Raw genomic sequence first — 22,851 nt, forward strand, 5'->3', positions numbered from 1 at the left:
TTAAGATTGGCACAGGAGAAGTAAGGGTAAAATCAGAAATTTGAGCCATGAACAAATTTTGACACCTTTGTTTTCTATATGAACTTTAACCACCTATTCAAGGAAAAATTTCTTAGAAATTCTCCCAAGGACATGAAGAGTGGGCTCCATAAGAATGGACCCATGACAAAGACTCCAGGAAAAGAATCTGGCACAAACTAGATATAGACAAACATCTTCTGCCATGTACAAAGATTAACTCTAAGCATATCATGTCTTAGAAATAAAGGCTGACATCATAAACAAATAAGAGATACAAGGAAGGAAGAAACTACTTTTCTGATCTACAGGTAGGAAAGGAGTTCATGGTCCAATAAAGGATGGAAGTATCAAAGAAGATAAAATCAGCATTTCTGATTACATAAAATTAAGACAAAATCTACATAAAGTTGGAAGAATGGAGCACCCTTCCTGTCCCCAGCTCTCCTGAGGTCTCAATCAGCTGGATGAAATATCATTTAATAAATCTCTTGGACACATCTGACCTGTGTATGGGTTTTCTCCATTTCCCTTCTCAATTACAGACATCGAATTACTACACAATTACTCATTTGGACTGCAGTTGATAAAGTTAGGAAATGAAATGGGTAGGGGTATCCATCTGATCAAACCTTCTCATTTTAAACTTCTAGAACTCACACAAATAACTTTCATACAAATTGCTGCAGTGACTGGTCCTAATTTAGTCCCTTAATATATCCTAATGCAGAGGTGACTTGCTATTCCCATAACCAATCAACTCTATGGGCTTCCCACTGCCTTTAGGAGCAAAAAAAATTTTTTTTTCTATGAAGCACTTAAAGCCCTTCACATTTTTTCAAGTCTTGTTTTACATTACTTCCTCCTTCATGTACCAAACTGGCTTCCTAGCTGTTCCTCGCACAAGATACTGTATGTCCCATCTTTATGGCTTTTTGCTGACTATATATCTCATGCCTGGGATGTACTCTCCCTCCTCAATTGCACCTCTTAAAGTCTGTGGTTTCCTTCCAAGCTCAACTCAAATCCCAGTTTCTGCTTGATTTCATTCCTTATCCCCAAGATATTAATTCCTACTTTCCCCCATTAACCTGTATTAAATTTGAATATACATTTGTATAGATTGTTTCTCCAGATGGAATATAACCTCCTTGAGGGCAGAGACTGCTTGATTATGCATTTGTATCCTCAGTGTCTAGAATAATACTTGGCACTATAACTAATTAAGAAAAGCCGCAAGTTCACATCTCAGCTCTGACTAGGTTGACTTTTAGGAAATCAAGACTACCTCTTTAAGTTCTAGTTCTCATCTGTAAAATGGGGATAATACTTTCATTAGTTAACCCACAAGCTACCATCAGCATTAAAGGAGAACATAGGTAAGTATTCTGAAAAACAAAAAAAGCTATTTAAGTATAAGCTATTACTATAATGGGCCTTACCTCAAAGTACTTCCAATACCTTCAAAACAAATTGTGAAAGTTGAAAATTACAAAGGTCAATGTGACCTTCACATTCTGAAGCACAACTTACTTCAACTTGAAAGAGTTCTCCAGCTCCTTCACAATCATTTGATGTGATCACTGGGGTGTGAATATGTATGTAGCCATTAGTCTGGAATAGAAAAAAAAATATTTTCTAGTAGATATTTATTAAAAGACAATTATAAGAGCATGAGTCTAGTTATTAATAACATAAAAGCCACAAGACAAGAATGTTAAATCATACTCTAATTAAATGGAGAACCTTCCCCAACAAAAATAATACCCACAAGTGACTATTAATGCACAATATAACATAACAAAAAACTGCAGAACTGGGAAAAGAATTTAGATATCATCTAGACAAGAGGTATCAAACAAATCAGTGAAACCAGATAAAAAATATAATTGGGAAATATTTAACAAAATAAATAAAAAATACAATGAAACATAGATAAATTATATTTTAGACTGCATTAACATGTGGTCCTCAAAGATCCTTTAATGATTTAGTGGCCCACATCTTTATTTTAGTTTAACCCTATTGATCTAAGCCATATCTGTAGTTTTAGAGATGAAAAAGGTTGAAACCTAAATTAGGAGAAATGACTTGTCCAAGGTGACCAAGCTAATTAAAGTCATAGTCAGGACTTGGATCCAGGTCTCCTATTTTCTAGGTCACTTAAATTCATTGATACATATTCTTTTGATACAACCCACACTTACCAAAAACTGCCAAATAAATACCCTTACTACACATTTCCCAGATGTTGTAAGTTGTTAACAAAAAGTAGGACTGGATCCTTTAATTTTGCAAAACAGTGATAACAATATTTGACTACTTCTGCCATCACTATTGCTAGCAACTAGGTGGTACAGTAGATAAGAGTACTAGGCCTAGGGTCAAGAAGACTCATCTTGGGAATTCAGTAAAGCCTGGAAGGATTTGAATGAACTTATGTTGAGCAAGATGAGCAGAATAAGAAGAACATTGTATTCCCTAACAGCAACATGGCAGTGATGATCAACCCTGATGGACTTGCTCATTCCATCAATGCAAGAATCAGGCACAATTTTGGGCTATCTGCAATGGAGACAACCATCTGAATCCAGAAAGAATTGTGGAGTTGAACAAAGACCAAAGACTATTACCTTTAATTAAAATAAAAACCCGTTATCTTAATATATAATTTTGCTATTTCTTATACCTTATTTTTCTTCCTTAAGGATATGATTTCTTTGATCACATTCAACTTAGATCAATGTATAACTGTGGAAACAATGTAAAGACTAACAGACTGCCTTTTGTTGGGGGGGTGGGAGGAGGGAAGCAAGTTTAAGGGAAAAATTGTAAAACTCAAAATAAATAAAATCTTTTATTTTTTTTAAAGAAGACATCTTCCTGAGTTTAAATCTGGTTTCAGAGACTAGTTGTGTGACCCTAGGAAATTCATTCATTCATTCATTTTAGGTTTTTGTAAGGCAAATGGCTTAAAGTGGCTTGCCCAAGGCCACACAGCTAGGTAATTATTAAGTGTGAGACTGGATTTGAACCCAGGTACTCCTGAATCCAAGGCCAGTGCTTTATCTACTACACCACCTAGCCGCCCCTGGAAAATTCATTTAACCTCAGTTTCTTCATCTATAAAATGAGCTGGGGAAGGAAATGGCAAATTATTCTAGTATCTTTGCCAAGAAAACTCCAAAAGGGGTCAAGAAGAGTTGGACACAATTTAAACAACTCAACAACATCAACAGCCATCACTACATGTTGACTTAACACTGGAAAAATCACTGTGTTTATTATTTTTTTAGTTCTGCTAACTTCACTCTGCATCAATTTATATGTCTTTCCCATCTTTCTCTGAATTCTTCAAATTTATCCATCTTTATAGGGAAATCACAGTCAATTCCATTATTAATAATAACTGGTTTATGGTTGTTGTTGTTCAGTTATGTCTAACTCTTTGTGACTCTGGGTTTTTTATGGCAAAGATGCCACTTATCATTTCCTTTTCCAGTGAATTAAAGTAAACAGAGGTTAAGTGACTTGCCCAGGGTCACACAGCTAGAGTGTCTAAAATTGTATTTGAGCTTCCTGACTCCAGGTCCAACACTCTAATCTAGTGAACCATCTAGCTGCCTCCATAACTAACTGCTAGTCATTCTGTAAACATATTTTATTTCTATTATTAATTTTGAACACTTTTTAGGTTATTATTGATACTTTCTACTTTTGTTTCTATTATTAATTTTGAGCACTTTTCAGGTTATTATTGATACTTTCTACTTTTGGAAGCTGTTGCTATCCTTTTTTTCTTGTCTCCTAGAGAATGGGGGGAGGGCGAAAAGGGATGCTTTCCTTTTTTCCATACTGCCTACTTCAACTGCCAGGATCTAAATGTTATTTATAAGAAGTGTATAGCTACAGTCTGTATTTTCAAACAGTGTGGTCAAAAAAAAAAAAGCACTCAACTTGAGAGTCAGAAGATGTGATTCTAGTCATCATGTGCCACTTGTTCTGTGATACTGATAGTCACTTAAACTCCCTGAACTTTGGTGCCTTCATTTGTATATAGGAATCATAGGACCTACCTACCTCACCTACCTACAGAGTTTTAAAGAAAGTAAACCTTAAAAGATTTACAAACATTACAGAAATTTTATAACAGAGTCAGGAAAAGCAGATGTACAAACATTAAATCACTAATAATAAAGGCAGGTACATGGTAAAGTTGTCTACGTCATTGTGAACTTATCAACGTGTTATGGTATTCAGGAAATTGTATGTTGCATGGATATGAACCATCAACCAGTAGGAAAATTAGCAGAGTAAAGAAACAAACAGGCAATGAAAAAGTCAGCCATGATTTGTGAGAAGACTCAAGCATTAAACTGTTAGCAATACATTCTATACACAGAGACTTCCTTTGGCCTGAAGAAGAGCCTGAGTATCAGTGCCTAGATGCATCCATTACTGAGGCGCCCAACACAACCTCACAGATCAAAAGTCTGACAATATTCCATTAGTGAACCACAAAAGCTACAGTAAGATAATGCAAGTGGGATTAAAACAACCCAGAAACCCCAAGGTTATGCTCTTCTTATCCTGACTAGGGATGCAGATAGATCACAGATTAGGCAGGAGAACACAAACACTCCTGAAAGGTAAGGAAAGGATGAATTCATTCTACAAAAAAAGGCAGAGTATAGCTTTATTCCATGACAAACAAATAAAATAAATAAATGAATAAAAATGACACAAATTTTCAGCTACAGAATGGGTGGAAATAATGAAAAAGGATCTCTTAGTTTCCGTCTCCTTTCAAAACAAAGTGAATTCAAATATTTGAGGGGCAAGCAAAATGGATTCAGTCAACTATCTTTCCTATGATGGAACTTAGTAAATAATAAGAGAAAAAGTTTGAGTCTCAGAAAAGTATTTAAATAGTACTAAATATGAGTGCAATACATTCAGAAATGCTATAAATTTTGAAGAAACAAATGAGATATAATCAATAATATTACTACATAAAATTTTTTATCTCCTGGGACCAAAACGTATGGATAGAAATCATTTATTCCTACAATCACCTGTAAACTCAAAAAATACTAAACAAAGAAAATGAAGAACTCTGAGGAAAGAAGAAAGGAAATATACTAAAGCAAAATAAAATTTCCAATTCATGAATGCTCAAAGACATAAGAAAAAATACTGTAAGCCTTGTAAAGCATCATTTAGGTTCTTTATAAATTCACAAGTAATAGAAATTATTCTGTATACCTAGGTTCACCTCTAGTATGGAGAGAATGGTATGTTCCCTTTAAGTTACAACAGCAGAACACAAGCTCCGGCACATTCTACTGACCAAATTATGAATCTTCAAAATGAAAAAAATGGGGTCCACAGGTTTAATCATCCCATGCTATTTATTTTTCTAGCAAAGGTTAAAAAAAATTTAAGATTTAAGAACCATTGGTAAAGACAAAAAACACCCAGATGCCATTGGCAAACTAAAGGCACCAGGAGGGAAAAAGGCTAAAAGAAAAAAAACACAACCTAAGAGAGGAAAAATGGGGCATAAGTGTTCATGTGTAACAGGGTAAGGCCTTAACATTTGCTAACTATCAAAAACACAGTTAAGAAACATAATAGGAGTAAAAAAAGTCATTATAACTCACATGTTTTACTCAAAAAGGAAAATTTATCAAAAGCTTCACTCAGAGGTTATTCATATTATAGACAAAATTCTTTCCAGTCTGCTTGTTTGAGTTCTAAATTGACTGCAAAGGAAATTTTAGAAACAATCAACAATTCAACTAAATAATCATTTATCAGTTTCCTACTATACAAGAAGCTATTAAGAAAACAATTCCTACTCACAAGAAATTTTATTTCTTCTAGAAGAAATGATCTGGATACAAAAAAAAAAGATGCAAAATAGAATGTGACAGAAAAAAAAAGGTTCCAAGAAATATTTTCTAGGAAAATCTGAGTAAAAGAGATTATATTAAGCTAGAAGGAAATCAAGGAAAACTTCATAGAGAAGATGGCACCTGAGTTGGGCCTTAAAGGAAGAAAAGGAATTTAACAATTCAACAAGTAGAGATAAGGTAGTGCATTTTAAAAGTTTTTATTATAAGGAAATATGCACATATATACATATAATCTAGATATTATGTATATAAATGCATATATACATATATGTATTAAGTGTGTATGTGTAGTATTCAGGTAGTATGTATGTAAGTCTGTTGTCTTCTTTAATAAAAGTCCTAACTCAATTCTTTAAGAGGGTTGTTATAAAACTGCAGACCACCACCTAGTGGCTAAAAAATTGCATGCATCTTTCTAAACAACAGGTGCACTTTATCAGTGGTTGATGCCATATGGGAAGATTATTTTTAGACCTTAACCAAAATTTCTGTGTGCGTGTGCCTCAAGAAACTGCTAAAAATCCATATGGCAGTCAGGAGAGGCATAGTGAATTCATATCAAAAGATATTCTAAAACCAAGATAAAGTGACAGTATCTCATGTGAATTTTTCTTTAGGCTGATCTGATTAAAAGATTTTTTCTCTTCAGATAGCATCAGGGACTTGCTGTGAGGGTAAAAGCAGAGGAGGAATCTCTGATTGCCAGGGGTTGAGTGCATACTCCACATATTCATGATGCAAACAATAAGCATGTGCCAGGTATAAGGAACTGTGCACATTAAACAAGTATAAATAAGAGGTGAGGCACAGGGGAGGCTCATCTCTCCCTCCTCTGTCTCCCCTCCCACGCCACATCTCTGAACTGCATATAATATCACAACTTTAGAAGTTGGATCTGATGCACCTTAATTAAGAAAGGATTCTACAATAGCCTTAAAAGGACTATGGCTAGACTGAGATTGTATTAATTTTCAGATATAAAGGAGGTTATAGGGGAAGGCCATGTTAAATTGGTTAACACTGACAGATCATACATAATTTATAATAGTAACACAGAAAATCCAAAAGGAAATATCAATTTCTTTACTTTGAACTGAATGACATGGTTCTCTATGTCTTCTATAGAATCAACACTGACACAGGGAGTCCCTCATCCCTGGGTGACTGGATAATCTCTAATCCCAGGTAAACTATCTCTTTCTCTTCATCATTCCCATGAGTTCTTACCATAGGTTTCCACCCTAGCTAACCTACATTTTCTTGTACTGCACTTCTCTTTGCAAAAGTTATTTGAAATATAAAACTGTCCAAGACAAAGTACCTGTGGTCTAGATTACTTCAGCAGAACTATGGTCTTAAAATAGTAAGAACTATGGTTTCCATGTTTTTTTTTCTTCCAAAATCCTTTAGTACCCAATAAATAGCTGTGCACACCAACACGTATTCAATTAAATCACAACCTGTGGTAGTGCTACTTGGACACATTCCTGCACACATACACACACATTTTGTTTAGGCCTAAGGATAATAAATATATGCCAACATAGTAACAAATATACCTACTAAACAAAAAGAGAAAGAACAATGTAAGGAGAATGCTATTAAGACCAGAAACTCACAGGAGGCACAATCTAAGAAAGTAGTCAGTTGTAGACTCCAGAGTTTCCATCAGTTATGCACAAATGCCCCAAATTTTGGAAACAAGTAAGATAAATTACAGGTTTAAAATAAGGAGATAAATTAGACCTCACAAATTTAAGGTGTGAGACTCATGCAGTATAATATTGCTATGGTGATATTTGAAGAAAATAAGATACCTAGGGCAGAGAAGTGGCAGAGGGAGCTATTATATAAGTAATATTAAGATGTATATTCATTTGAAGGAAATAATCTTAAGAAGGTATTCTCACTTAAGGAAACTCAGAAGGGAGGGAGAAGACACAAAACATGGTGGAAAGCAGTTGAATTAAGAATAATGAAGGAATAAATGAAGTTTTTTTTATCACATTCTATTACTACCTAGAAAGAAGAAATGAAGCTTTTGTTGAAGAAATTATCATAAACCTGAGGCATAAAAGTAATAGGGAACTTTAAGTATCCAGATATTTACTGGTAACTTTCAGAAAATAAAACAGACCACTAACAACTTTTTGACTTTAATAATAATTTCATCCTTTAAAAGGTGATGAAACAATTAAGGGTAAATTCTATTTTGGATCTGAATTCTCACCACCATGAAGGTGTTGACTGCTAGGGTGGAAATGATGGAAAATTAATGCAGAAGACACAATTCTCTTCTAAAATTTGTGATAGAGAAGAAAATCAGAAATTTTACTCATGTGCACCCTAGAACTTGGAGATCAGATTTCAAAAGTGTATTAAGAATAGCTGAAGGAGGGGCAGCTAGGTGGCACAGGGGATAGAGCACTGGCTCAGGAGGACCTGAGTTCAAATCAGACCTCAGACACTTAATAATTGCCTAGTTGTATGACCTTGGGCAAGACAATTATTCAGGGAGGGAGGGAAACATTCAAGAAGCAATATTGAAGGAAAAAGGAAAAAAAATTCCAAGGAGGAAAAATAGTGGGGAAAATTCCGAAAGACCAATATGGATGCACAGGAGACTCAATGATCAACTTTATCTTTAAAAGATATGTAAAAGGGGGGTGGCTAGGTGGTGTAGTGGATAAAGCACCGGCCTTGGAGTCAGGAGTACCTGGGTTCAAATCCGGTCTCAGACACTTAATAATTACCTAGCTGTGTGGCCTTGGGCAAGCCACTTAACCCCGTTTGCCTTGCAAAAACCTAAAAAACAAAACAAAACAAAACAAAAGATATTTAAAAGGGGTGGCTAGGTGGCGAAGTGGATAGAGCACCAGCCCTGGAGTTAGGAGTACCTGAGTTCAAATCTGACCTCAGACACTTAAAAACTACCTAGCTGTGTGGCCTTGGGCAAGCCACTAACCCCATTTGCCTGGCAAAACAAACAAAAAAAAAACCCTAAAAAAAAAAGACGTGTAAAGAATATGTAAGCAAGGTAAGGCAACAGGAGATAATTAATACAAAAGCTTGAATCTTTAAAGAGTTTTATAAAAAATATTGTGATAATTCGAATGAGGAGTGTGATAATTTGAATGAAGAAAGTCTGGTGAGGAAAGCTAAGAATCTAAGCCATATTGGAGAAAAAGACAAGGCTCAGGGAAAGGACAGGAGCAGGGCTCAAGACAGATGAAACCATGACAACTAACAACAGAGAATTGCTTCTGTTTCTCTGCCAGGGTAAATGATGTTTGAACTGGAAAGAAAACAAAAAAAGACTGATAAGGAACTGAACTCACATAAGATCATGGAAGAGCACTTAGCCACTTTTGATAAATTCAAGTCACCTGCCCTAGATGGAACTACATCATCAGGTACTGAAAATAAAAAGTACCATGTGTTTTCTGAACCACTATCAGTGATATGTGAAAAATGTAAAGAACAAGAGAGGGGCCACAAGCATAGAGAATGAAAATGTCCTGATTTTCTTAAAAAAGGAAAACTAAATATTATCTCAAAAATAAAAATAAAAAAACCTTAGTTCCTGGAGCAACTGTGGGCAAGTGAAAATAAAAAGAGATATGCCAATTGAATTCCTTTTATTCCTTTTCCACTCTCCTTTTTCTCCATCCAAAGAAGAGGGTAATAATGCTTACTTCAATACTGCTGATATCCCTTTATCTATAAAAAATTACACCTTAAAACAAGATTCTTAAACCAAGGTCTTTTGAATTCATTTTTATTAAAAAAAATAGTTTAATAACTGGACAAAGGAAACATTTTTCTGATCAGGAGTCCACGGGTTATGTCAGACTGTCAAACAGGTCAATTACACAAAAAAGATCAAGAATCAAGATCAAGCCTTGGGAGATGGTTTAAAGAATAAGTCTGACCAAAAGAATGTTGTGGGGGCAGCTAGGTGGTGCAGTGGATAGAACACCGGCCCTGGAGTCAGGAGTCCCTGAGTTCAAATCTGACCTCAAACACTTAATAATTACCTAGCTGTGTGGCCTTGGGCAAGCCACTTAACCCCATTGCCTTGCAAAAAAGCCTAAAAAAAAAAAGAATGCTGTGGCCAACCTTCTGGTGATGAGATTTTCTGAGTTTAGACTAGTCAGTCATTAGAGATGGTTATTGAACCACCTTGAAAAAGAAGCAGTAATCACAAAAAACTAGTTTGGCATCATCAAAAAATAAGTCTTACTAGATTAATCCTATTTTTTTTTGACAGTATGGCTAAAGAAATTGATCGATGAGATGCTATAGTTTTAGTTTACCTAGATTTTAGTGAAGCTTCTGATAAAACATTTCATACTATTCTGTCAAATAACAAGCATAAGAAATACTATTCAAAGTGTTAGAAATTGGATCTGACATAGCTTATTTAAGAAAAGGCTCTACATTAACCCTAAAGAAGTGGGAATACAAAGAAAGACAAAAACGTAAGTCATCACCCTCAAGGTCAAGTTCTAATGCAACAGATGGAAAGATAAGTCTGGACAATAGTAAAATTAGATTGATTGTGAACAGGTTAAATGACTAGACTCAAATAGTAGTGATTAATGTTTCAATCAGTCAAAATGCATTTATCAATGCTTTGTTACTAATTAATAGTTATAGTACCTGCTATGTACCCAGGACTGAAAATCCAAAGACAGAAATCAAACAGTCTTTCTTCTAAAGGAACACACATTCTACCAGGGGAGACAAAATATATATGTATATATAATATACATTTATATGGATGTACATTTGCACAGGAAGTGGTATCCAGTTGTGTTGTCCCAGAGATCTGTGAATAGTCCCTGTGTTAATATTATTTTTAAACAATGGTAAGGAAAAAAGTAAAGACAGAAAGGTAGGACAGATAGCTAACACACTGGATGATAAATCATGATCAGCTAGAAAATTGGTCTGAATCGAATAAGACAAAATGAATAAGAATAAATGTCCAAGAAGTCAGTTTTATAAATATAAGAGGATGAAGGATAACAGCCTTTTTGAAAATTATCTGTGGGTTTTGATGGACTTCAAGCTCTGTATTGAGTGAGAAAGAGCTTCCAGGAATAAGGAGGTGAGGGTCCTTTTGAACTTGCTCTAGTCAGAACATATCTGGAGTACTGTGAACTGTTAAAGGTACTACATTTTAGAAAAGACAATGATAACCTGGAGAGCATCTAGGGGAAGGTGGTGAAGGACATCAATTCCAGGCTACATGAGCCACATATTAAAGGAGCTGAGCACATTTAACCTGGATATGAAAAAGCCAAAGGAGGTACATAATAGCTTTCTTTAAGCATTTGAAAGACTGTTATAGAGAAGAGGGATAAGATTTGTTCTGTCTGGTCCCACTGGAAAAAAACTAGGAGTAATGAATAGAAAATTCAAAGAGGCAAATTTAGGCTTGATGGCAGGAAAAACTTCTAAGAATGAAAAGAATCATGTGAAGGAGGAATGGGTGTCCAAAGAAGATTCTGGATTTCCATTCACTTGAGGCATTCAAGACAATGCTGGATGATCATTTAGTGGGTATGTTGTAGTGGGAATTCTTTTTCAGGTGCAATTTAGACTGGCTGGCTGGTGGGATTCCTTCCAAATATGAAATTGTGATACTGGAATGGCTTCAAGGTCTGCTTATGCTAGTCAAGTAACCTTGAACAAGTCACTTAGTACATCCAACTCTATTTTCATATCTCTAAAATGGAGTATTTCTAAAAGGTATGAAAATTAAATTGAATAATTAATCTAAAATACACTATAAACATCAACACATTAAATAAATGCAAGTTCTTACTTATTATTAGTAAAATTATCAAGTTAAGCATATGTGCTTTCTAGGTAGTAGGAATTTTGCTAAGCACTGGAAATACACAAGAATATAAGAAAATACTTCATATCCACAAGGACTCACATTTTAATGGGGAAGACAAGATGCAAACAACTATGTACAGACAAAATATCTAGGGAGAGTAAAGTGGAGATCATCTCAGAAATAAGGCCCAGGCAGTAGGGAGGAGAAAGAGACTCGTAAAAGTCCATTGCAGAAGGCAGGGTTTGAGTGGAGTCCCAAGAGAAGGAGAGCATTCCGGGAATGGAAGATGGACAGTGAAAAGACACAGAGATGTAAATGATTGGGTAACACACAAGCACGAGTAAGACAATGTCATGTGTGAGCAAAATCAAGAAAGCTGGTATTGCTCGATTACATAGCTGGAGTAAAGTGTGAGAAGAATGGAAAGGGAGGATGAGATCATACAGTCAAACACTGGATTTTATATCTGATATGGAGACTTCAGATTAATTCAAGAAAACATTTTTAAACTTATCTCAGAGAAATGAATAAAAAGGAAGATCAATCAAACTTCAAAAGTAAAATTACCTTGAAGAATGAATGGATAGCATCTGTAGCCTCACTGCGGACCCTCAGAATAGAGCCCAGGGTATTGGTCCTACACCGAAGGTGAGGATATTGTCGAACATATTCCAGAGGATACCTCTCCTTGTACTTAAAAGGGAATGCCTGCCAAAGAACAGTAAAAACAAATGAGATAATGGAGAAAGGATTGTTCTCATTAAATCAGTTCTCAGAACATTTCAGAAGTGATGTTGTTTTTATTGTTCCAAACTAAGAAGACTGCCTTCTTCCCTTTTTAAAATAGGATTGACTGTAATTCCAATTCCTTGGTTTGTTTTTTTCTACAGGGCCTCATACACATTTGCAGATGTTCAATAACATCACCTAAAACATTGCTGAAAACCCATTTCATACTCATGGTGTTAAAATGAACACCATCTTCTATATGACAATTTTAAAACTACTGAATGAAATGGTCTTTACTACTGCTGACTTGTAAAGATTTATTTTTAAAGTTCTGTCCTAGAAAATATTTTTTTTTGTCCAAATACTACAACTAAATGTTTAAAAATTTTCTGATGTTTACACGACAAATTACAAATATTCATGCCTAGCATTCAAGGCTATACAGCATGACTCCAACTTTACTTTCTGACCTTTTTTCACAGTAACCCTTTTCAGGAGCTATAAAAGTTCTAGGTAAAATAGACACGCTGTTCCTAGATCTATTTTTTTTTTTACCATCATAGGCAGCTAGATGGCGCAGAGGATAGAGCACTGGCCTTGGAGTCAGAAGGAAACAGTTCAAATCCAATCTCAGACACTTGACTCTTAGTAGCTGTGTGACCTCGCATCCAGGGCTATCTCCAGTCATCCTGATTCAAATTTGGCCACAGGACCCAGGTGGCTCTAGAAGAGAAAGTGAGGCTGGTGACTTAACACAGCCCTCGTCACTCAAATTCAATTCACGGGCTTGTCATGGCATCACTTCCCTGAAGTCGTGTTTTTTTTGAAAATAAGGGACAAAAAACATTTTTCTATCTCCCCTATCCTTTAGACTTATTGTACTCTATTTCTGACTCACCTCCTTTTAAAAGTCCATACACTGGTATTTTCCCCTTCCTCAAAATACAACTAAGGTGCCACCAAATTTTGCAGTTGCCAACTATTTTCTGATTTCTCTAGTTATGGGTGACCTCTCCATCCTAGAATTGCCACAATATTGATTCTCCTATGTACATCATTATTTTCTTTTTTTAAGAACATCTTTTACTGATATTTTTTAACAAGAATTTCATTCAAATAAAAAGAGGAAGAAAAGATAATTCAGCAAAACCAATTAACACACTAAAAAAATCTGATGCTTTTTTGTGGGCCCTAATCTCTGCAAAGAAGTGGGGGGACAGTATCTTCTCCCATTTCTTCATGCTTGGTCTTAAAGTTTTTTCAACATTTTGTTTAGTTTATTTTGTGGTTTCCTCAAATTTTTATACAGTTTTAGGGTTTTGGGTTTTTTTGCACTGCTTTCTTCCTTTGCCATCAATTCATGTTACATCTTTCTATACTTCTCTGTATTATTTTATCATTTCTTATAGTACTGTACTATTCCATTTCTTTCTCAAACCACAATTTGTTTAACCACTTCCCAAATGATTGGCCTTAGTAGTTTTCAGTTCTTGGTAAAAAAACACAAAAAGTGCTGCTATAAATATTCTATTGTCTAAGAAGCTTTTTTTTTTTTTTACATTGCTTAGTAGTGAAATATTGGAGTTAAAGGGTTTGGACATATTAATCTAATTCCAAACTTTTTTTCCAGGATGGTTTTTACTAATACATAACTTTACAGATAATGCATTCATGTGCTTTTCTTTCTCCTCACTCTCTTCCACTGACTTTCCTTCTTTTGTCAGTTTACTGGGTATGAGGTAAAAAACTTCAGGGTTATTTGGATTTGCATTTTCTTTTATCATAATTATCAGGGGAAATGGCTAAAGAGGACCCAGTACTTGGCTAATGTGCAATATGCTCTGTCTAAATACCAACCCATGTGAAAGTATGTTGAGTTTGCTTCAGGAAATGTGTGATATGACAGAGGTGTCTTTCCCTTTTTGCTTCAAAGGTGAAGAAGCTTTTAATTGGCTTCAGAGCTAGAATTAAGTGTGAAAATGAAAGTCTTGAACAGATAAAAGCTCTGTCTCTTCTCTAGAGGTTTTCAAATGAGGAAGAACTGTTAAGAACCTCTATATGGGGAAAGGTCCCAGGCCCTCTTGCTCACCAGATGTCAAGTAATCTTGAATCCAAGTTACCTCTTCTTTCTTCAGTCTCAGTTTCTTGTGTTATTGCCACCTCTACCCCCAGCCCCAATCAATTAGATATGTTCTTTAAGGCCAGTGACTGTCTTTCTTTTTATTAATTTTATCTCCAGGACCTAGTAGTCAGGATTAAGGAACTTGCCCAAGGTCATACAGCTAGTAAGTGTCAAGTGTCTGAGGCTAGATTTGAACTCCTGTCCTCCTGACTCCAAGGCCAGTGCTTTATCCACTATGTCATCTAGCTGCTCTTAAATGAGTATCTAAAACAGACTAGACCAGATTTTGACCTTGTGAGCTTTGAGAAACCAAGAGTCACCAGAAATTCAGCCACTTAAATCCATAACAGAACTCAAGCACCGAATACTTGTGAAACGCCAATTCTGAGGAGTAACCTAGCTGGCACTAGCCAGCACTAGCAGTCAAATACCTGTCCTTCCAGGAAAGGAGTGTTATATCTAGAAATTAACATGGTGGAAAGAATGTTGGTTGCCACTACTTGATGTTTGAGTCCACTTTTCCCAGGAACTAAGGTGGTCAAGGGGAGTGGGCCCCTGGTTTCATTCAAAGTATTCTACCAGCAGCTACTGAATCTTCTCAGTAAATATTCCTTTGGAAAAAGTTGGGCATCCCCTCAGTTTTCAAATCTTTGCCACTACAAAAAGAGCTGCTATAAATATTTGTAGTTCTTTTTGTATTGGTAAAGAATTGGAAACTGAGGGTGTACCCATTAATTGGAGAAAGGCTGAACAAGTTCTGGTATATGTATGTTATGGACTACTACTTGTTCTGTAAGAAATCATGACTTCAGAAAAGCCTGGAAAGGTTTATATAAACTGATGCTCTGTGAAATGAGCAGAATCAAGAGAACATTCTACATAATGTACATATTTCCCCCCAAATAAGACACACCTAGAAAATAAGCCCTAACATGATTTTTCAGGATGCTCATAATATAAGTTCTATCCCCAAACAAGCCCCATTTAAGATCATTAGCCAGACAGGCTCATATAGCATGTCCATTGCAACACACAGTGGATATATTTAATTGTAAAATAGTAACAATATTAATATACAATTAAAAATAAATAAATATTGCTGACACTAATACTTAAAACAATTGATAACATAAATTATAATTATTTGAAATACCCAAGCTGGCACTATGCCAATGACCAACAGGAGTGCAGACATAAGGCACCAACAATGTGTGAAAAAGATAACATCTGGGTGAAAAGAAAGCTCCATCTCTAATCACTACTAAAGGTAAGAACGATGAGACTGAATGTGTTTCATGCATTTATGTCCTTGAAACTGAAAAAGACTGGTGCACACAAGCAATTATAAGGAAGTAGGTCTATTTAATGCTGCCACTAGCTTTGAGAGGTGGCCCACTAGTCTGGAATTCAGCCAGCACTCACCATGACACGAAGAACTTTCTTGCAGAGAGAAGAATAAATCAAATAATGATTCCTGCAGGAATGATGCCTATGCCAGACATCCCCTGAAAATAAGCCTTAATGCATCTTTTGGATCCAGTCTTATTTTTGGGGAAATAAGGTATTAACAACAACATAATGAAATGACCAACTATGACTGATGCAGCTCCTCTTGGCATTTCAGTGATGAAGGACAATCTTGAGAGACTTATTATGGACAATGCCATCTACATCCAGAGAAAGAACTATGGAGTATGAATATAGAGCAAAGCAGACTATGTTCAATTTTTAAAACTTATGTTTTTTCTTTACTTCCCATGGTTTTTTAACCTTTAGTTCTAAGTCCTCTTTCACAAGAGTAATATGGAAATATGTTTAACACAATTGCATATGTACAACTTTTACCAGGCTGCTGTTGTTGCTATGGAAGTTGGGCAGGGTGGTAGAAAAATGTGGAACTCATAAACTTGCAAATGGATGAATGCTGAAAACTACCATTGTTGTAATTGGAAAAATAAAATAAATTTTTTTTAAAAAAGAAAAAAGCTAATTGGTGTTAATTGATTAAGTGATATTGAGGAAAGATCAGTGGTCAAAAAGAATTAGATTTTGTGATACCAAAGAACTGGAAACTAAGAGGGTGCCAATAAACTGAAGAAGGGCTAAGCAAATTATGGTTTTTGAATGTGATGCAATTACAGTTTGCCTTAAGAAATGACACTTCAGAGAATCTTGGGAAGACTTGTATGAGGAAGTTCATACAGCGTGAAGTGAACTGCATCAGAAGAACAAGTTATACACAAGAAACAACTTTGAAAGATTTAAGAACTCTGATCAATACAATAGAAAAACCACCATTCTACAGGATCAATGATGTATGTTGCCTAATGTTGTAATGGATTTAGGGTTTAGACAGAGAAATAGATTTTTTGGAAATGGCTAAAGTGGGAATTAATTTTGCTTGATTTTATTTGTTATGCATATAGTAAAGCTTTGTTTTCAGTTTGTTTTTCTTCCAAAGGCAAGGAGTACAAAAGGGAGAGAAACTATTAATTTAAAAAATTATACTCAGTGATTACTGACAGTTGACATTGTGGGGGAATACAGCAGATGAGGACTTTAAAGCAACTGTATCAGACTACCCCTGGGATGGAGTACTAACCCTGCTAGAAGGACCTAGCAAGCAAATGGTTGGGAGCTCATATCCTACCTTAGGGATTTGAATCACTCTTTCATATAGCTGTTCATGATATCATTTTCTAACTTAAACTATATCAATCTCCCTTCCCCAACTCATCTTCCCTTGAAGACAGACTAAATATCAATTTTCACCTTTGTTTCCTTCATACCTAACAGCGTCTGCACAAAGTAGGTACTAAATAAATGCCTGTTAATTGAAACAAAACTCTTCCCACTCATATCACTAGGCAAAAAGAATATATGAAAATGTTTTCAGTCAAAAAATATGCAAAAATTTATATATATACACACACACACTTAAGTATTTTAGGAACCTTTGATTTCATTAGTTCTACCAATGTGAATGGATCACCACTCCTCAGTAGAAAAATATTAAAAAGTGCTGTTAAAAAATCTTATAATATTTATTGAGAGGCACAGTTAACAGCAGGGACTCGCCAGAGCTCTCTCCCAAATCACTCCAAATACCTTTAAAAAATGTCTATACAAATTCTAGAGTGTCAGAACCAACAAAGAAGACTGAGTAAAACAATTTTCTAGCCTATGACAACTTGGAAGATTGGTGGGAAGGATCTGTTGCACTGTGGTTAGAGAGTAGCACAGTGTAGTGGGGGACACTGACATGCACCAACCCCAGCAATCCAGGAACAGTCAGTAGAAAACTGAATCACTGGTAGTGATAGCAGTTTCCAGGGCACTCAGTCCAGAAGCTGCCAAGGACAACTTGGAAGTTCAGCAGAAAAAGTCCACTTTCACATCAGGATGAAAATGGAGCACATTCCAACATAGGCCTCAGGAGACAGACCCTGCCCCAGCAGAGCAAAAGCAGTCCTTGGGAACCACTGAATCAGAGACAGTGGCAGCTGTTTCCAGAGCTCTGGCAACAGACAGTAAGGAGGCCAGAAGGACATTACAGGGGTCTCTTTACTGCCACTCAGGAAGGACTCTGTTGCCTTGCCCATATTTGGATCTAGGTCATAATTCTAGGTACCAGTCCCAGGAATAAGAGGAGCAGTAGTACAACAGATTTCGTTGCCCCAGGGGTACAAGGACCCTACTCAGTTCCATGGCAGAAAGGAGTGTTTGTGGCAACCCACAGACCAGAGCACAGGGCAGAAAGTAGTAAAAATCTCTCCTTAGATCATATCACTTGGAAGAACTGAAAACTTGCAGGTCCCTAGAAGTATCTCTGAAAATAGGTACAAAACCTCAACAACTTGGGACCCTGCACTTTCCACCCTGGAACTAGAGCTCTACCTTAACAAAGAGTTAGAATCAAGTCACAGGCTGGGGAAATGAAGAAAAAAAATCTGACCAAAAAAGTTGCTTATGATGATAGAGAAGATCAAAACAAAAACTCAGAAGATAACAAAGTCAAAGATTCTATATCCAAAGCTTCCATGAAAAATATGAATTGGTCTCAGGACATGGAAGAGCTCATAAAGAGTTTTGAGAGAAATGAGGGTGTTGAGAGAAAATAATGAAAAACAAGTCAGCAGTTTGGTGAAGGAGACATAAAAAAAATACTGAAGAAAATAACATCTTAAGAACCAGACTGGCCAAATGGAAAAGTCAATGAGAGGAATGCCTTAAAAACTGGCCAAATGGAAAAGGAGATACAAAAGCTCACTGAAGAAAATAATTCCTTAAAATGTAGAACTGAGCAAAGGGAAGCTGATGACTTTGTGAGCAATCATGAAACAATAAAACAAAACCAAAAGAATGAAAAAACAGAAGATGTGAAATATCTCATTGGAAAAACAGCTGACCTAGAAAATAGATCCAGGAGGGATTATTTTAAAATTATTGGACTATCTGAAAATCATGGTCAAAAAAAGCTTAGACTACCTCTTCTTTCAAGTAATTATCATGGAAAACTGTCCATATATTCTAAGAATAGAGAGTAAAATAGAAATGGAAAGAATCCACTGATAATCAACTGAGCACACTTTTAGGGGAAAAGATGGATATTCAAAGAAATAGGGGACTTTCAAACTTTCCTGAACAGAAAACTTGATTTTCATACAGAAGACTAGAGTGAAGCATAAAAGAGTAATAAAGAGGAGAGGGAAATCATAAGGGACTTAATGACGCTGAACTGTTTATACTCCTGTATGGGAAAATGATCCTGATAACTCACACAAACTTTTTCATTTATTAAGGCAGTTAGAGCAAGCATATATAAATAGGGCACAGGAGGGAGTTGAACATAAAGCAATAATATATTAAAAAGATGGAGTTAATGGGTGAATGAGGAATATACTTGGAGAAAGGAAAAGGTGGAAGTAGAATGGTAATTAATTCACATAAAAGAAGCAAGAAAAAGCTTTTGCAGTGGAGGGGAGGGATTGAGGGGAGTGAATGAGCCTTACTCTCATCAAAACATACATACTCAACTGGGTATAGAAATCTTACTCTAGAGGAAAACAGGAGGGAAGGGATGGGAGAAAGAGGGGAGGTGTAAGAAGGGAGAGAAGATTGTGGGAATGTATAGACAGATGCATAACATTTCTGAGGAGGGACAGATTGAATGGAATGAGAGAAAATAGAATAAATGAATGTGGGAGGGAATAGGATGGAGGAAAATATACTTGGCAATACTAACTGTAGGGAAAAAATATTGAAACAAGTTTCTCTGATAAAGGAGTCATTTCTCAAACAGAGAACTGAGTAAAATTAAAAAAAAAATAAGAGCTATTCCCCAAGTCATAAATGATGAAAAGATATGAACAATTTTCAGATGGGGCTATCAAGGCTATCTATGGTCATATTAAAAAAAGGTCTATGAATGAACAATTCTGGAGTACTGCCTTATACCCATTGGATTGACTAATAGGACAAAAAGAAAAAAATGACAAATGTTGGAGAGGATATAGGGAAAATGATGCACTACTGGAGGATTTGTGAAATGATTCAGCCATTCTATAAAGCAATTTGGAACTCTGCCCAAACAGCTATAAAACCATGCATACCCTTTAATCTAGCAATGCCACTACCACATCTATATTACAGAAGAGATGAAAAATAGGAAGGAAATGAATCTGTGTATATAAGAATATACATAAGGATAATGTATAAGGATAGACATTTTTGGTGGCAAGGAAGCGGAAATTTAGGGAATGCCTATTAAATGGCTGAACAAACTGTGGTTTGTGATTATGATGGAATGTTATTCTAATATAAGAAATGATGAGCAGAATGCTCTCAGCAAAAACCTGGAAAAGACTTACATGAGCAGATGCAATCTGAAATATACTGTGTATAAAGTAACAGAAATATTTTAGGATGAAGGGCTTTTCTTAGCAGTGCTGTGACTCAAGACAACTCTAAAGGACTTATGCTAAAGAATGCTATTCATCCCCAGAAAGAAAACTGATGGTTTCTGAATACAGAATGAAGCATACTTTTTTTGACTTCATTTTTCTTGAGGTTTTTTTTGGGAGGGGGAAGTCTATGTTTTATTTCACGACATGACTATTTTTCGCATGACTACACTTTTTTTAGGTTTTTTTCAAGGCAAATGAGGTTAAGTGGCTTGCCCAAGGCCACACAGCTAGGTAATTATTAAGTGTCTGAGGCTGGATTTGAACCCAGGTACTCCTGACTCCAGGGCTGGTGCTCTATCCACTGCGCCACCTAGCCACCCCTATGACTACACATTTTTAACCTATATCAAATTACATGCTTTCTCATTGAGGATTTAGAGGGGTGGTTGGAATGAGGGGCTGGACTCAAAAGTTGTAAAAATGAATGTTAAAACTTGTTTTTACATGTAACAGGGAAAACTAAAATCTTAGTAGTAAGTGTTCTTGAGTAATGGTGGCTGCAAATTTCTATCACCCCCAAATCCAATTGTGGAGAATAAGCTTTTCCTGAGGGTGGTCCATCCACAAGAGATAGTAATTTAATAGGAGTAGACTTGAAATTTTCCCAGCTTGGTAGGGCTTGTCCAAACCTGACCTAAAGTAGCAATCCTCAATAAATACAACATCATAATGAGCCATGGAAGTACATAAATGTAAAAAATGCCCAAGAAAACAATACAAAGGAACAAAAAGGAATTTAATAAAATTATAACATCCATCATCTATTTTCTTTTGACCCCCAAACCCTGGATACATACTTACTTTCATGGATACAACACACACACACACACACACACGTTTTTAAAGCAAAACCAAATTAAGCCCTTAGAAAAGTGACTACATAAACTAAAAACTGGGATTGAACATCCAGCCTTTCTCTCATGTCTATTTTCAAGTGCCATAATAGGGAATGGAAAGAACCATTAGGCCTCCATATCATTATTAGCAAGGAGAAGATTACTCAAGGACCAAAAAATGTCAAGAATCAAAAGAGCCATCAAATGAAGACAGAATGACAATTTTAAAAGGGAAAGAAAAGTTACTGATCATTATCCCATTTTCTGTGTTCCATATATTTTTCTGTCTTTCATAGATGTTTTAGTACCTAATTTTATATAATTTGACCAGAATTTCTTGCCATATATATATATATATATATATATATATATGATTGATAACTAGGGGAAAATACAAAGTTTAGTTCTGATTTACAATAAAGATGCTATCTAAAATGATTTTAAAAATTTCCTACCTCACTCCTTTTAACTTGAGTCTTCTTCATAACAGCTAAATTCTGACTTGAAATAATTAGATATCCCTTCTCCTTCCCTTATTTTTTATCTTCAAAATATTAGATGATATCCCTCTCCAGCTCTCTACAAAGTGTTGAATAGCTAACCTACATTAGGGAGAGAAATAAGCATTTACTACAGTTTCATTTAAGCAGAATTTCCTGTTACAAAAACTCCAGCTGAATTAATATTTCACATTTAGGAAAAAAACCCCAAAGAATCAATTCCCTGCATAAAGTTTTTGCTTATCATACCTTAGGCATTTATGTGCACAGGAACTTGAAAGAACTAGTCCAGCCCTTGCTGTTTCTGTTTATTCAAGTTAAGCTGACACATCTGTCAAAGTGCCCAGTTTCAATAGTGACAAATCCTACAGAAATGCACAAGCAAACACAATTATTTTTCCCACATTTTCCCACCTATACTATTTGTACTGCTGTCTCTGTGTTCTTCAAGTTGCCAGGTTCTTGTAGAAGAGTGCATTAAAAGAAAGGTCACTGGAAAGCAAGTTGTAAACATTTCAAACATGTTCCTATGACAAGCAAGAGTCTAATAGCATACCTTAGGATCACAATGACCAATGACTTCAATTCTGTCTGCCTTCAGTTCCACATTTTGCTTTTTGTAGGGACTTTTTACCAGTACCCCTTGGACTTCCACTGAACTCCCAAAACTCAGATCACTAAAACAGAAACAATTAAAGACAGGGTCATTTTACTATACATAATGCATCAGTCAGTGTTCATTTAAATCTTATAATCAGAGCACTAATATTTTCTTAATGCTTGCTGGAAGCTTTAAAAAATTTCTTCAAACAACTGAGTTTTAATCAAAATCAAGATTTCCTATGGCCAGGGAGTAGTGGCTGTAGTCCACTGCTTTGTCCTCCTCCTTTTGCCCAACTAAGTAAGACCAA

At 35.7% G+C, this 22,851-nt stretch overlaps 1 protein-coding gene across 4 annotated transcripts in view; it reads right to left on the minus strand.

Moving 5' to 3' along the window:
- NARS2 (asparaginyl-tRNA synthetase 2, mitochondrial) overlaps positions 1-22,851 on the minus strand; it is a 195,255-nt gene that overhangs the window by 155,407 nt on the left and 16,997 nt on the right. The window contains exons 1-4 of one of the 4 annotated variants that reach the window (XM_074216992.1): positions 22,190-22,262; positions 21,896-22,042; positions 12,355-12,495; positions 1,552-1,632 (exon numbers count right to left, since the gene is read on the minus strand). In XM_074216992.1, the coding sequence (XP_074073093.1) occupies positions 1,552-1,632; positions 12,355-12,495; positions 21,896-21,925 (252 nt within the window). In that variant the 5' untranslated portion in view covers positions 21,926-22,042; positions 22,190-22,262. Of the gene's footprint in view, positions 1-1,551; positions 1,633-12,354; positions 12,496-13,071; positions 13,206-21,895; positions 22,043-22,189; positions 22,263-22,496; positions 22,618-22,851 lie in introns of those variants that run through there. The other 3 variants (XM_074216990.1, XM_074216993.1, XM_074216991.1) reach the window with 3 other exon arrangements.

This window comes from Macrotis lagotis, chromosome 1 (genome assembly GCF_037893015.1).
Source record: "Macrotis lagotis isolate mMagLag1 chromosome 1, bilby.v1.9.chrom.fasta, whole genome shotgun sequence".
Classification (NCBI taxonomy): Eukaryota; Metazoa; Chordata; class Mammalia; order Peramelemorphia; family Peramelidae; genus Macrotis; species Macrotis lagotis.